Source organism: Rhinopithecus bieti, unplaced genomic scaffold (genome assembly GCF_001698545.2).
Source record: "Rhinopithecus bieti isolate Rb0 unplaced genomic scaffold, ASM169854v2 scaffold_41082, whole genome shotgun sequence".
NCBI classification, from domain to species: domain Eukaryota; kingdom Metazoa; phylum Chordata; class Mammalia; order Primates; family Cercopithecidae; genus Rhinopithecus; species Rhinopithecus bieti.
In genome coordinates this window covers 1,828,636-1,841,795 of record NW_016817890.1, presented here as the reverse complement: position 1 = coordinate 1,841,795, position 13,160 = coordinate 1,828,636, and the positions used below count along the sequence as shown (strand labels likewise).

At 54.5% G+C, this 13,160-nt stretch overlaps 1 protein-coding gene across 1 annotated transcript; it reads left to right on the top strand.

Annotated features, from left to right (window-relative positions):
- Nucleotides 1-3,515: 3,515 nt before the first annotated feature.
- TRNP1 (TMF1 regulated nuclear protein 1) lies at nucleotides 3,516-10,273 on the top strand. The gene is given in 5 exon segments (XM_017856343.1): nucleotides 3,516-3,788; nucleotides 3,790-4,169; nucleotides 4,171-4,243; nucleotides 4,246-4,429; nucleotides 9,909-10,273. Coding segments are annotated over 4 exon segments (675 nt in total). The 5' UTR covers nucleotides 3,516-3,614; the 3' UTR covers nucleotides 4,294-4,429; nucleotides 9,909-10,273.
- Nucleotides 10,274-13,160: the final 2,887 nt, after the last annotated feature.

Below are 13,160 nucleotides of genomic sequence, written 5' to 3'. Positions count from 1 at the left end.
CCCCGCCTCAGTCTCTCAAAGTGCTGGGATTACAGGCGTGAGCCACCACGCCCAGCTAGATTTTTGTATTTTTAGCAGAGACGGGGTTTCACCACATTGGCCAGGCTGGTCTTGAACTCCTGACCTCAGGTGATCCATCTGCCTTGGCCTCTCAAAGTGCTGGGATTACAGGTGTGAGCCACTGTGCACGGCCTACATTTTCTTTTCTTTTTTTTTTTTTTTTGAGACGGAGTCTTGCTCTGTCACCCAGGCTGGAGTGCAGGGGCGCGATCTCCACTCACTGCAAGCTCTGCCTCCCGGTTTACCCCATTCTCCTGCCTCAGCCTCCTGAGTAGCTGGGACTACAGGCGCCCGCCACCACGCCCGGCTGATTTTTTAGTAGAGACGGGGTTTCACCGAGTTAGCCAGGATGGTCTTCATCTCCTGACCTCGTGATCCGCCCGCCTCGGCCTCCCAAAGTGCTGGGATTACAGGCGTGAGCCACTGCGCCCGGCCTCTTTTTTTTTTTTTTTTTTTGAGACAGAGTCTCACTCTGTTGCTCAGGCTGGAGTGCAGGGGCAGGATCTCCACTCACTGCAAGCTCCGCCTCCCGGGTTTACCCCATTCTCCTGCCTTAGCCTCCCGAGTAGGTGGGACTACAAGCACCCGCCACCTCGCCTGGCTAGTTTTTTGTATTTTTTTAGGAGAGACAGGGTTTCACCGTGTTAGCCAGGATGGTCTCGATCTCCTGACCTCGTGATCCGCCCGTCTCGGCTTCCCAAAGTGCTGGGATTACAGGCTTGAGCCACTGCGCCTGGCCCGGCCTACATTTTTCAATTCAGACGAATGTTTATTGAGTGCCTTATGGGGCCAGGCACTCTACTTGACTTCAGGGGATTCTAGTGATAAGCAAAACCAGTCAAGGGGAGAGACTATTAATAATTAACAGTAAACAAATACATATATATGACTCATGGGAAATACCCAGAGGATAGCAGCAGGGAGCATTGTCGGAGAACAGGGAGGTAAGGAGTGACCATGGAGTGGGTCATATCTGTGTTTGAATCCTTGCTTGGCCATTTACCTGCTGTGTGACCTCGGGCAAGCCTCTTCACTTCTTTGGGCTTTGGTTTCTCATCAGGAAGAGAAGGCTATCAATCTCCCTTTCTTAGGGATGATATCACGAGACAGAGAACATTCATTCCTCCAATAAATATATATTGTGCATCTTCTCTCACTCAGACAAATTACTTGCCCAAGGTCACCCAGATGGGCAGTGTGTGTGGGTTTTGAACCCAGGTCTGACTGGTTCTCTGGATTTGGCCAGTGGTGGGGGGTGGGGATAAGTCCTAGTCTTCTTCCCCTGAATCAGTCCTTCAGGAGTTGGGAGCAGTGATCTGCCTCATGAAGGCAAAACACTTGTCCATCTCCCCACCACCATGGCAATGAGGGGCTTCTGCCCTGAGAAAGACCTATGGTTGCATAACACAAAAGAGACTGTTCATCATTCAGCAGGGCAAGCCTCCTTGCTGGGGGCAACCTGGTAGCTCCTGAGCCTCCGTCATCTTCACTGAGTCCCTCCAACTCTCTGAGTTCCCATGCCCCTCACTGAACCTCCCTTCCCCCATGGCGAGCCTCTGCCAGCACCTTTACACACACTCAGCCCCTTCCCTGCACTGAGCCCCAGCAGTCACTGAACAGCTCTTCTTCCCCGCTGACTGAGTCATCCTCCCAAACCCTCCCCTTCCCCTCACTGAGTCTCCACCACCCCTGGTCACTGGGCACCCTGCCTCTGACCTCCTCCCTCCCCAGTCCCTCCACCCTTCCTTTTCGCTGAGCCTGGCGCCTCTCACCCACCCTCCTTCCTCTCCCAGCTGCTTCTGAGCTGCCTCTTTGGAGACCAACTGTCTCGCCCACGAGTCCCCATCACTCAGTCGCACTCAGTCTAAGACACCTGAAAGCACTTAGAGAACATGTGTTCGTGGGGGGAGGATGAGGCTCTGTCATCATCCTGCACATCATGCAAGCATGCCATCTGCCTCCTCTTCAGGCTGCAGCAGTCACACTGGCCACATTTTCCGCAGGTCCTCCTGAGCCCAGGGTCTGCTGCAGCCCTACCCAATCGGGTTCAGGGCTGGTTTCTGTACCCCCGGCCCTTGCCCCCACCCAGCACAGAGACCTCCCATCTCTGATGGCACCTTCAAGTAGATGGAAACTGAGGCAGGCCCATGATGTCTGGGCCAGTGTTTGGTATGACAGCTTTATTTCTGTTGGGGAAAAAGTGGGCAGGGCTCCATTCTATCATTTGTCAGGGCCAGATGAGATGCGTCAGATAAAGTCCCACATAAGGAACGTCCCTCCACCAAGAGGAGCAGACCCAGGTATCTGAGCCCCCAGAGGGCATGAATGACTGAGCTGGTGTATTTCTGTCCAGATTCAAGAATCTGGATTCAGCCACCAATTGGCAATATGACATTGGGGAAAGCACTACTGCCCTTCAGGGTCTCAGTTTCCCCTTCTTTATTTATTTTTTGAGATTGAGTCTTACTCTGTCGCTCAGGCTGGAGTGCAGTGGCACAATCTCTGCTCACTGCAACCTCTGCCTCCCGAATTCAAGCGATTCTCCTCCCTCAGCCTGCTGAGTAGCTGGAACTACAGGGGTGCGCCACCACACCTGGCTAATTTTTTTTGTATTTTCAGTAGCGACAGGGGTTTCACCACATTGGCCAGGCTGGTGTAGAACTCCTGACCATAGGTGATCCAGCCACCTCGGCCTCCCAAAGTGCTGGGATTACAGGCGTGAGCCACCGCGCCCGGCCAGTTTCCCCCTCTTTAAAAGGTGTAGGAACACCCGCTGGGAGGAGTAAACACGAGCCGGGGCAGGGAAGGAACTCTGCACACCGTGGGGTCTGGGACTCCTCTGTGATGCCACCAAGGTTTGCAGGCTCAGCGGCAGCGCTGAGGTATTAGTTCTGCGAATAAAGGGCCCTACCTATCGTGGAATCAGCCCAGCTAGATCCCCGTCTCACCCGGACGGCAGTCGCCCCTCAGCGTTAACCCTTCCACTGCCCCAGTGAGGTGGGAGAAGGGGGTCCTTGAGAGCCCTATGGCCCTGGAGAGACCGGGCATAACTGATTCGGCCAAGGGCAGCATGAGGTGTGGAAGGAGCACTGCACAAGGAGTCAAGCCTCCTGCGTTCTAGCCCAGGCTCTCTTCGCACAGAGGCCTTAGGTAAGACCCTTCCCCGGATGGAGACCGGATTCCATGATTTTCTAAACACCAGCTACCAGAGTTTATGACTCTGAGGGGCCAAACCAGGGAAGATGAGGCTCCCTTTGCACCCAAAATTTGGGGAGAGGCGAAAGAGGACTGGATGCCCTAGCGGGGCAGAATCCGACGAAGGGCAGGACCCGAAGGGTTTGGGAAACGCCCTGAATGCGCAGAGGTGTGGGCGGATTCAGGGCGTGCCCGTCTCTGATTGGCTGTGCCGCCCGTCGCTCCCCCTCGTGTTCTATAAGATGCGCAGGCGGCAGGCGCGGCGCTGGGGTGAGGGCTGTGGCAGTGTCTCGCGCCTGAGGTTCCCAGTGCTCACCCTCCCTGCGCACCTACAGCCGCAGACCGCCGGGGGGCGGGGGATGCCGGGCTGCCGCATCAGCGCCTGCGGCCCGGGGGCCCAGGAAGGGACGGCAGAGCCGGGGTCGCCGCCGCCGCCCCGGGAGCCCATGCCGCTCTCTCAGCCCCCGCCCCCAACTCCGACCTTGACCCCTACCCCGACCCCAGGTCAGTCCCCGCCGCTGCCGGACGCAGCCGGGGGCTTCGGCAGGCGCGGCCGAAGGCCAGGAGCTGCAGCGCTGGCCCAGGGCGCTAGCGGTTGCGGGGCTCGCCGGCCCCGGAGGGGGCTCTGGCGCGGCGCGGGGACAGGGGCAGCGCGTGTGAGCTGGCGAAGCACGGCGGCGGCTGCTGGAGGTAGAGGGCCGCGGCCGCCTGGTGTCGGAGCTGGAGAGCCGCGTGCTGCAGCTGCACCGCGTTTTCTTGGCGGCTGAGCTGCGCCTGGCGCACCGCGCGGAGAGCCTAAGCCGCCTGAGCGGCGGCGTGGCGCAGGCCGAGCTCTACCTGGCGGCTCACGGGTCGCGCTCAAGAAGGGCCCGCGCCCGGCCGTCGCGGCCGCCCCCAGCGCTGCTGGCCTCGGCGTGGCCTGGGCGGCTGCGTGCCCTGGGCGCCGGGCGACTGCGGCGCAGGCCACGGCCCCGAGCCCGACTCGGGGGGCCCCTCCGCCGCAGCCCACCCCGCGGCCCCGCCTCCCCCCAGCGCTGACCTCCACGCCTGGACCCCTGGCCGCCCCGACAAGCTTCGCCGAGGTGCCGACCGACCGACTGATCGCGGACGCCGGCTGCATGGACTACGCAGGAAGAGACAGTGGGGGGCCAGGGGCCCAGTAGAGGAGGCTGAGGTGCGGTCTTAGCGGCTGGTGCGTTCGAGGGTCAGGGCGTGTGGGGGGCTGGTCCAGGGCCGCGAAACTCCCTTCCCTGGAGCTTCTGGCGTCTGCTGGGTCCTTAGTAAAGCTGCCACGTTCTGTTCCCGCCTCTCCCCGACCATCTGGGGAGTGAGAGGTGGTAGCACCAAGTCTCCATTATAAGAGTTGGACTCTTGACGGGGGCTTGATCCCATGAAAGGGTTGGCGGCAAACTTTTACCGTTTGGAACCTGCGGCACGGATGCAGCACCCCCAGTCCTCACCCCTACTTGCGTGGCCTTTCCCGGGCCCCTCGGAGCTGTGAGCAGTCTTGCCCTTGAGGATGCTGCTTCCTGGCGTCGTCCAGCTCCATGCCTTCGGGAGGACAGAATAATGAGGCCCCAGGGTGGGGTTGGGGGCTGGCACAGGGCTGTACCGCTGAATTCCCCTCTAGGCCTGTTTCACCTCTGGGAAGACGGAATCCCAGAGAGGTTTAGGATTTATTCTCTTCATACTTAGGCCCTTCTTCTAGGAGACAGCTTTTCTTATACCGTCATGCAGGTTCGCTAAAATTATGGCCTGACTCAGATAACCAGGACAGGATGTCTAGCACCTCCTCACCCAGGGACCCTTACATAGCAGAACCTAGAGGCTTAACTCCCAAACTGTCACTAAGATGACTTGGCCCGGGTGGAACCAGGTGGTACCCTTTAACAGGCCCCAAGGGGGCAGGTATGGCATCATCTTCCAGAAAGGGGGGCCTTAAAGAGCCAGATCTGAGGTGAGATCTGCTTCTCTTCCTGTCCAAATGCCCTTCGGCCTCCCATTCCTCTGTCTCCACTGTGAATGACCTGGCTACCGTATTGCTGCTCACCAGCTGAGTTAATTTCACTCTCACTTGTCAGTCTGTGAAGTGGATCTCTTCACCTTCCCAGAGGGGCTATGGTGATGTCAACACAGGGCAGAGGTCCTTCTTCTTCCCCCCTAAATCATGGAAAGATAATTTATTTTTTGTTGTTGTTTGTTTTGAGACAGTTTCACCCTTGTTGCCCAGGCTGGAGTGCAACGGTGCGATCTTGGCTCACCGTAACCTCCGCCTCCCGGATTCAAGCGATTCTCCTGCCTCAGCCTCCTGAGTAGCTGGGATTACAGGCATGCATCACCATGCCCAGCTCATTTTGTATTTTTAGTAGAGACCGGGTTTCTCTATGTTGGTCAGCCTGGTCTCAAACTTCGACCTCCAGTGATCTGCCCGCCTCGTCCTCCCAAAGTGTTGGGATTACAGACGTGAGCCACCGCACCTGGCCGATAATGTATTATTTTAACTCACAGCTGGAAACAGGCACTGCTTTTGCTGATAGAGCCATGAACTAATTTAAAGTCCTACTTTTGCAGAGTGAAGAGGGGATTTCTCAAGGTCACATGCCAGTGAGGGAAGAACCAAGGTTCCTGGCCTGTGTGCACCTCCCACAGTACCCTGGACAGGGGCTAGGGAGAGTTGTCCTCTGGATCCTGTCTGCTCTGTGACTTCGAGCAACTCTGCCCCTCTCTGGGCCTCTTTCCTGAGTCCCTTCTTGAGTCAGGGCTTGGGAATGAGGTGAAGTGGGGAGGATGCTTCCTCCCACAGGAATCTGGGAGGGTCAGTTGCACTGCTCTGACAGGCTGAGGCTTGGGGCCCTTACCGGATCCTCCCTCATCAACCCTTCTCCCTGGATACCAAACTTTTTGGCTGGTTTCTCGGCTAACAGCCAGGCTTTCCTGAATGCTTTCTTAGCTGGGGAAGGGAGGTTCAGGAGGGGGTCTCAGAGCCTCTGACAAAGCTAGGGAACCCCAGGGAAGTAGTGAAGGGGGCAGTGCCATCCTCTGGTCTTTCCAGACAGAGACACCTTCCAAAGCCACTTGGGTCATTTGGGGTCTAGAGGCTTAGAGAGGACAGCACTTCTTGGAAGGAGCTCAGCTCAGGTGCTGGGCTGCAGCCAGGATGGTTTGTTTTCTGGGTTGCATGGGAGGGGACACTTGGTCCAGAGAAGCTTTTAGCTAATGGTGTAAAGTGCTTGGTGCCATCACCGTTTTGACTTTCTCCAGGATTTATTTGTAATCAGCTTGTCCCGATTTGGGGGTGGGGTGGGTGAGTAGAGAATTAGAGATGACACTGGCTAGTGTGTATGTGTGAGGTGGGGGGTAGTAAATGGAGATTGGTCCTGGTGTCACAGGCAGCTCTGCCCCCTCCCTCCACTTCCAGATGTCCTGCTGCTCCTCATCAAGCTTCCTGGCCGGGGCACACACAGGCAGACTTGAACGCCAGCTCCTAGTTAGTGCTATGTCCATTACTCCATAGCCAACTAACAAAAGGCACCTTTCCACACCTGCCTGACCCTCCAGGGGCCCCTCTAGAAGCTTACCCATCTGGCTTTATTCAGGCTGGGTGCAGTGGCTCATGCCTGTAAGCCCAGCACTTTGGGAGGCCGAGGGCCAATCACTTGAGGTCAGGAGTTCAAGACCAGTCTGGCCAACATAGTGAAACCCCATCTCTACTAAAAATAACAAAAATTAGCCAGGCGTGGTGGCGGGCACCTGTAATCCCAGCTACTTGGGAGGCTGAGACAGGAGAATTGCTTGAAACCAGGAGGTGGAGGTTGCAGTGAGCCGAGATCGCGCCACCACACTCCAGCCTGGGCAACAGAGCAAGACTCTGTCTCAAAAAAAAAAAAAAAAAAAAAAAAAAGAAAGCTCACCCATCTGGCTCCATTTTCTTCTTAATCAGCAAATATTGATAGGGGCTCAGAAAGCAGAGCCAAATCAGAGGGTCTCTACTTTTAAGGGCTTATGTCTGCTAGCACTTTTTCCAGGCAGCAGCCTTTCCTGGCTGTCACCATCCCAGGGGACCCCTTGGGGGCTGAGCAGTTTGTTGGAGGGCAGCTATAGCCCTGGACAGAAGGCTGACTTTCAGAACACTTTCTTGGTGGCCCTCAGCTCTGGGGACAGGACTGAGTACAGGGATCTTGGGGGACCTGTGCATGGAGGACACTGACGGCCACCAGTGAATGTATATCAGCAAAGGGAAATGAGGGGAACAGGAACCTTTCTTCAGGCTGGTGCTTGGGGCTGGGTTCAAGGTTCTAATCTAGATACCTGCTCCTCAACTGGATAACCATGTGGGCGTGGGCGGTGCCACCAGAGGGCAGTGTGGGGCTGCTTTCTCGAGACAAAGGAGGCGTGGCCTGGAGCAGGTTCAGTCCTTTATTTTTATTTATTTTTTTTAAGACAGGGTCTGGCTCTGTCGCCCAGGCTGGAGGGGTTCAGTCCTTTATTGTTCCGGCCCCCCAGTCATCCCTTTCCCCAGTAGTCCCGGGGCTTCATAGACATTGGGCTGTAGGGGTCTGGGAGAACGAGCAGGGTAGTCACGGTCGGCGCAGCCCTAGAGCGGGAGTGTAGTTCTGGGGATAGCTTCCTGGATGGAGTGGGACTGGAGGCCAGAGCTGTGCCTAGGGGCGGGAACCCTCTTTGAAAGGGGAGCAGAGGAAGTTCCTTTGGCTGGGCTGAACCTGGAACCCCAGGGAGAAGACCCATTAGGAAAGACTTCCAGGAAAGACAGGTAGCCCTTGTTGGGGGTCACTATCAGGATAAAAGACCAGAGTCATTTTGTATTCACAGATTTGTTACACTAATTGATCAGAACTTAGGGTCCCGCTGCCATTGGCAGCCAGAGTTGCCTCTTAGAGATGAGGCTGGAGCCACAGAACATGGCAGAGGTGCTCCAAGCCTGTAGCCACTCCCCTTCCCTAAGCCTGTCGGCAGGGTCTTTGAGAACAACTTGGGTGCTCAGGCTTCTCAGAGCTGAAGGAGAGGCCTGCTGTGCAGGAGGAGGTATTTGGGAAAGCTTGGAGATCCCCAACCTACTACTTCCGCCATTGGTCCTTGACTGCACCCTGGCCAGGGGCGATGGGGGAAGGGAACCCTTGGTTCTGGAATAATAACCACCTCTTCTATGCCAGGCCCCTGAGCACTTTACACCCATTAATCTGTTCCGGTCTTCCCAACCACTCTGCAAAGTAAGGGTTATTATTCCCATTTCCACAGATGAAGAAAGAGGGAGGGCAGGTGACTTGCCCAAAGACATAGGAGCTGTAAGTGGGGGATCCCTTAAACATTAGGCTATATGGTGATTCATTTATCAGGCTAAAGAGGGGTCCATTTAGGGGGATATCTGGGCTCCCACATTCAAGGCTGTGTATAGTGACCCCTGGTCCTTGGGTCTTGGAAGGGACATGAGATGCTGGAGGGGTGGCAGAAGGTGCCCCTCCCAGAGTCTAGGCACACCCCAACCTGGTTGGGCCTTCAGGGGTGAGTCAGGCTGAGTCAGCACACCTGGCTTCTGACGGTGGGCCAAGGATGCTCAGGGCTCAACCCTCCCAAGGGCTTGCTTTGGAGGGCTGCCTCTTCCTGCAGATCTGGGCTGGAATATTTGGTGTCAAGGCGAGCAAAGAGCCTGGAATGGCAGAGGAGGAGGATGACAAGCTTCATGGTGGGGCAAAAGGGCTGCCGGGGAACAAGACAGACCTGAGATTTAGTCCTGGCCTGGAACTCCTCAGCTGAGGGACCCTGAGCAATGCCTTCCCTTTTCTGAGCCAGTTTCTTCTGATTTTTTGTTTTTGTATTTTTTCTTTTTTTTTTTTTCAGATCCAGACCTACAAATGTTTTTGTATTTTTGAGGGGAGCTAGGGAGTAGAAAACTTGAGTATTACCTGGGTGCGGTGGCTCATACCTGTAATCCCAGCACTTTGGGAGGCCGAGGCGGGCAGATCACCTGAGGTCAGGAGATCGAGAACAGCCTGGCCAATATGATGAAACCTCATCTCTACTAAAAATACAAAAATTAGCCGGGAGTGGTGGCATGTGCCTATAATCCCAGCTACTCGGGAGGCTGAGACAGGAGAATCGCTTGAACCTGTGAGGCGGAGGTGGCCAACAGGAGCAAAACTTGGTCTCAAAAAAAAAAAAAAAAAAAAAGGAAAAAAACTTGAGTATTAAATGAGAAGTCATACTAAGTACCTGGCACATAGTAGAGATCCATAAATGATGGAACCAATTTGCCCAGCCCTGGAGAGGCCGCCAGGACAGATCCCCAGGCAGCGTGGGCCTCTGCTTCTCTAGAGCATCACCATATCAGGAATCCCTGGAATGGGCCCTGGGGAACTCCATAAGGGGAGAAGTGGAGGAGGGGCAGGCTTTTCATCCCAGGAACATTCCATTCTAACTGCTCAGGCTAGGGGATCCCAGCCAAGGACAAAGGCCCAAGGGAGCCTCTGCTTCCCCTGGAGCCCCATTCCATACTATTGCCTCCTGCATCTTCTCTCCACAGTGCCTGCCGTCCCCCCGCCCCACAACCTCAGGCAGATTTCAAGTTGAAGGGTTTGGGTGGGGCTGGGTGGCTGTGGGAAAGAGGCCATTAAAGCTCTTGGAATTATTCTTTCCAGCTCCTTCCAACTCCTCAGAGCCTCCACTCTATGGATCTGGACTCCTGGATTCGGCTTTCTCCCTGGGCACTTCTTTCAGGAAGACGTTGAGAATTGACCTTACACAATCCCAGCGCCGTCCTCACAGGAGCTTTCACTTCACAGTGGCAAGGTGCTGGTTCTGGGGAACTGGCCGATGCTCTTAATTTCTTCACATACCCCACGTTTGACTTTGGCTTACACTGTACAACTGGAGATGTTGCTACAGGTCCCTGAGATGCAATCAGATCAAGCGTAGCAAGCATTGCCAATGGGAAACTCAAAAGAATTTATTTTTTTTTCCCTTTCCTCCTACCCCATCCCTGGCCAAGAATTTCTTTTAAAGATACCGTCATCTGGCCGGGCGCGGTGGCTCAAGCCTGTAATCCCAGCACTTTGGGAGGTCGAAGTGGGCGGATCACAAGGTCAGGAGATCAAGACCATCCTGGCTAACACGGTGAAACCCCGTCTCTACTAAAAAATACAAAAAACTAGCCGGGCGAGGTGGCGGGCGCCTTTAGTCCCAGCTGCTCGGGAGGCTGAGGCAGGAGAATGGCGTGAACCTGGGAGGCGGAGCTTGCAGTGAGCTGAGATCTGGCCAGTGCACTCCAGCTTGGGTGACAGAGCGAGACTCCGTCTCAAAAAAAAAAAAAAAAAAATACCGTCATCATTCTTAAACAACACTCTTAACCCCCAGCTGGGGTCCCCATTTTGGTAGATGTCATTGCTTCAAGTCTAATGGCACCGGGAGGCCTGTTTGAGGGAAAACTTTCGTTTGAAAAATCCCTGTTTCCTTCATCCACTGCCCTTGTTCTCTCCACATGGGAGTATGCCTGTAGCCCCTCAGAAAGATAGTCTGCTAGCTTCTAGGGGTTGGGATGGGGGACACACCTTTTTCTCAGGAAGAAGTGGTGGCAATGTAAAACATCTAAGCAAAGTTTTAAATGAAAAAAAGGAAGCACATTTAAACATCCTGATAATGGAGGGAAGGGGGCACATTTACGCACAGCCCAGAACTTGTAGAATTCTGCGAAGTGAATGTATATTGAATTAGTCTCCTGCCTTATACATTCAGGAAGAATAAATTTCCATAATGTAAGGCGAATGCATGGGGTTCTGAGGTTTACTTTGCAAGTGTCCTTGCTGCCTTTCCTCTGTGTCTATTATGGCTCTTTTAAGTTGACAGTTCCTGGAGCAGCTTCTATTTAATTTCGTTTGGCAGTCTGGCCCTGTTGACTGACTTTGATTTGCAGACCAATTCTCCCTTGACCTGACTCACAGCCACCTGCTCTTACCCCCCTCCTCAGGAAGTCTTCCTCATTAAAGGATGTGATGAGGGAGCTTAGGGATGACAATGCACATGGGAGACTGTGACACCGAGGGAGGTTGTGCGAATTGGTGACAACATGGCAGCACGATGGCCTGTGGGGGTTGTGCGACTGTGCTGGCGACCATATGGACCTGTTTATCAGTCAATGGGTAAGCAGGAGATGGCATATTCAAACTGGGAAGCGTTTTAAAAATAGGCTATTCTGGCCTGGCGTGGTGGCTCACACCTGTAATCCCAGCACTTTGGGAGGCTGAGGCAGGAGGGTTGTTCAAGCTCAAAAGTTCGAGATCATCCTGGGAGATTCCCTTCTCTATAAAAATGAAAAAATTAGCCAGGTGGGGTGGCGCATGCCTGTGGTACCAGCTGCTTAGGAGGCTGAGGTGGGAGGATTGCTTGAGCCCAGGAGGTCAAGGCTGCACTAAGCTGTGATCGTACCACTGTGCTCCAGCTTGGGCAATAGAGCAAGACCCTATCTCAAGAAATAAAACGAGACTATTTCCAAAGGCGTGGGCTGGGCTTAAGAAACTAACAAGGGGCTGGGTTTGGTGGCTCACACTTGCAATTCCAGCACTTTATGAGGCTGAGGCGGGCAGATCACCTGAAGTCAGGAGTTTGAGACCAGCATGGCCAACATGGCGAAACTCCGTCCTATTAAAAATACAAAAATTAGCCAGGCGTCGTTGTGTGCACCTGTAGTCCAAGCTCCTTGGGAGGCTGAGGCATGAGAATCGCTTGAACCTGGGAGGCGGAGGTTGCAGTGAGCCAAGATCATGTCACTGTACACCAGCCTGGGCGAGTGCTGTTCCCCCCGCCAAAAAAAAAAAAGAAAGTAAGAAGGGATGGTGCAGCTCTCTGGGGCCAGCAACAGTGAGAAGCCTTTGCAACTCTTCAGTCTGAGGGTGAGGAGAGGTCACTGTGTGGAGTGGGGCTCCGGACAGGAACAGTGACCTTTGGTTGAGGGCTGTGGCCAACCATGGCAGCCTGGTAGAGAGGGAACAAAGAAAATAAACATCTACTCCTTCCTTAAGTCTCCTTAAGACGCTGGGATGTGTCATTGGCAACCCAACAGGAAGCTGGGGAACAAGGGAGCCATTGATGCAGTCCACAGATGCCAGCCCCCAGGGCACAGAGCAGAAGTTTGGCAAGTGAAAGCGGAAGGGCAGCATATCATGTAACTGTCTGAGGCTATGCCTTGTTCGTCAAAGTCCACAGCAATGCTCCTTCCCCATCCGCTCCTTCCCCATCCGGAGCTCCCATCACCCTCGGGTCTGAGTGGGTGGGTGGACTGCTGCTTGGAGAGCACAGTGAGGTTGGAAGGCAGAGGACAGGGCTTTCCCCTCTCAGCCTTTGCCTTGCTGGCTCTGAGTCCCAGTTCCTGATTCCTGCCTGTCCTGGTGTCTTAGGTAGCCGCGGGAATTGTCCACAGGAGGAACCATGTCAGCCACTCAGTTGGTGTTTTTCTCACACCCAGAAACACTGCACCACTCCCAAACATAACCACAGGCATGCTGCTGCCATCATGAGCCCTGGATAGTCATCACAAGCCATAATTAGTGTCACATGTATACCAAGAAAATGTACATGTTGGCCATGTGTGATGGCTCACGCCTGTAATTCCAGCACTTTGGGAGGCTGAAGTGGGCAGATCACGAGGTCAGGAGTTCGAGACCAGCCTGACCAACATGGAGAAATCCCGTCTCTAGTAGAAATACAAAAATTAGCTGGGCGTGGTGGTGGGCACCTGTAATCCCAGCTACTCAGGAGGCTAAGGCAGGAGAATGGCTTGAACCCGGGAGGCGGAAGTTGCAGTGAGCCGAGATTGCACCACTGTACTCCAGCCTTCTGGGTGACAGAGCAAGACTCTGTCTCAAAAAAAAAAAAAAAAAAAAAAAAAAAAAAAAAAA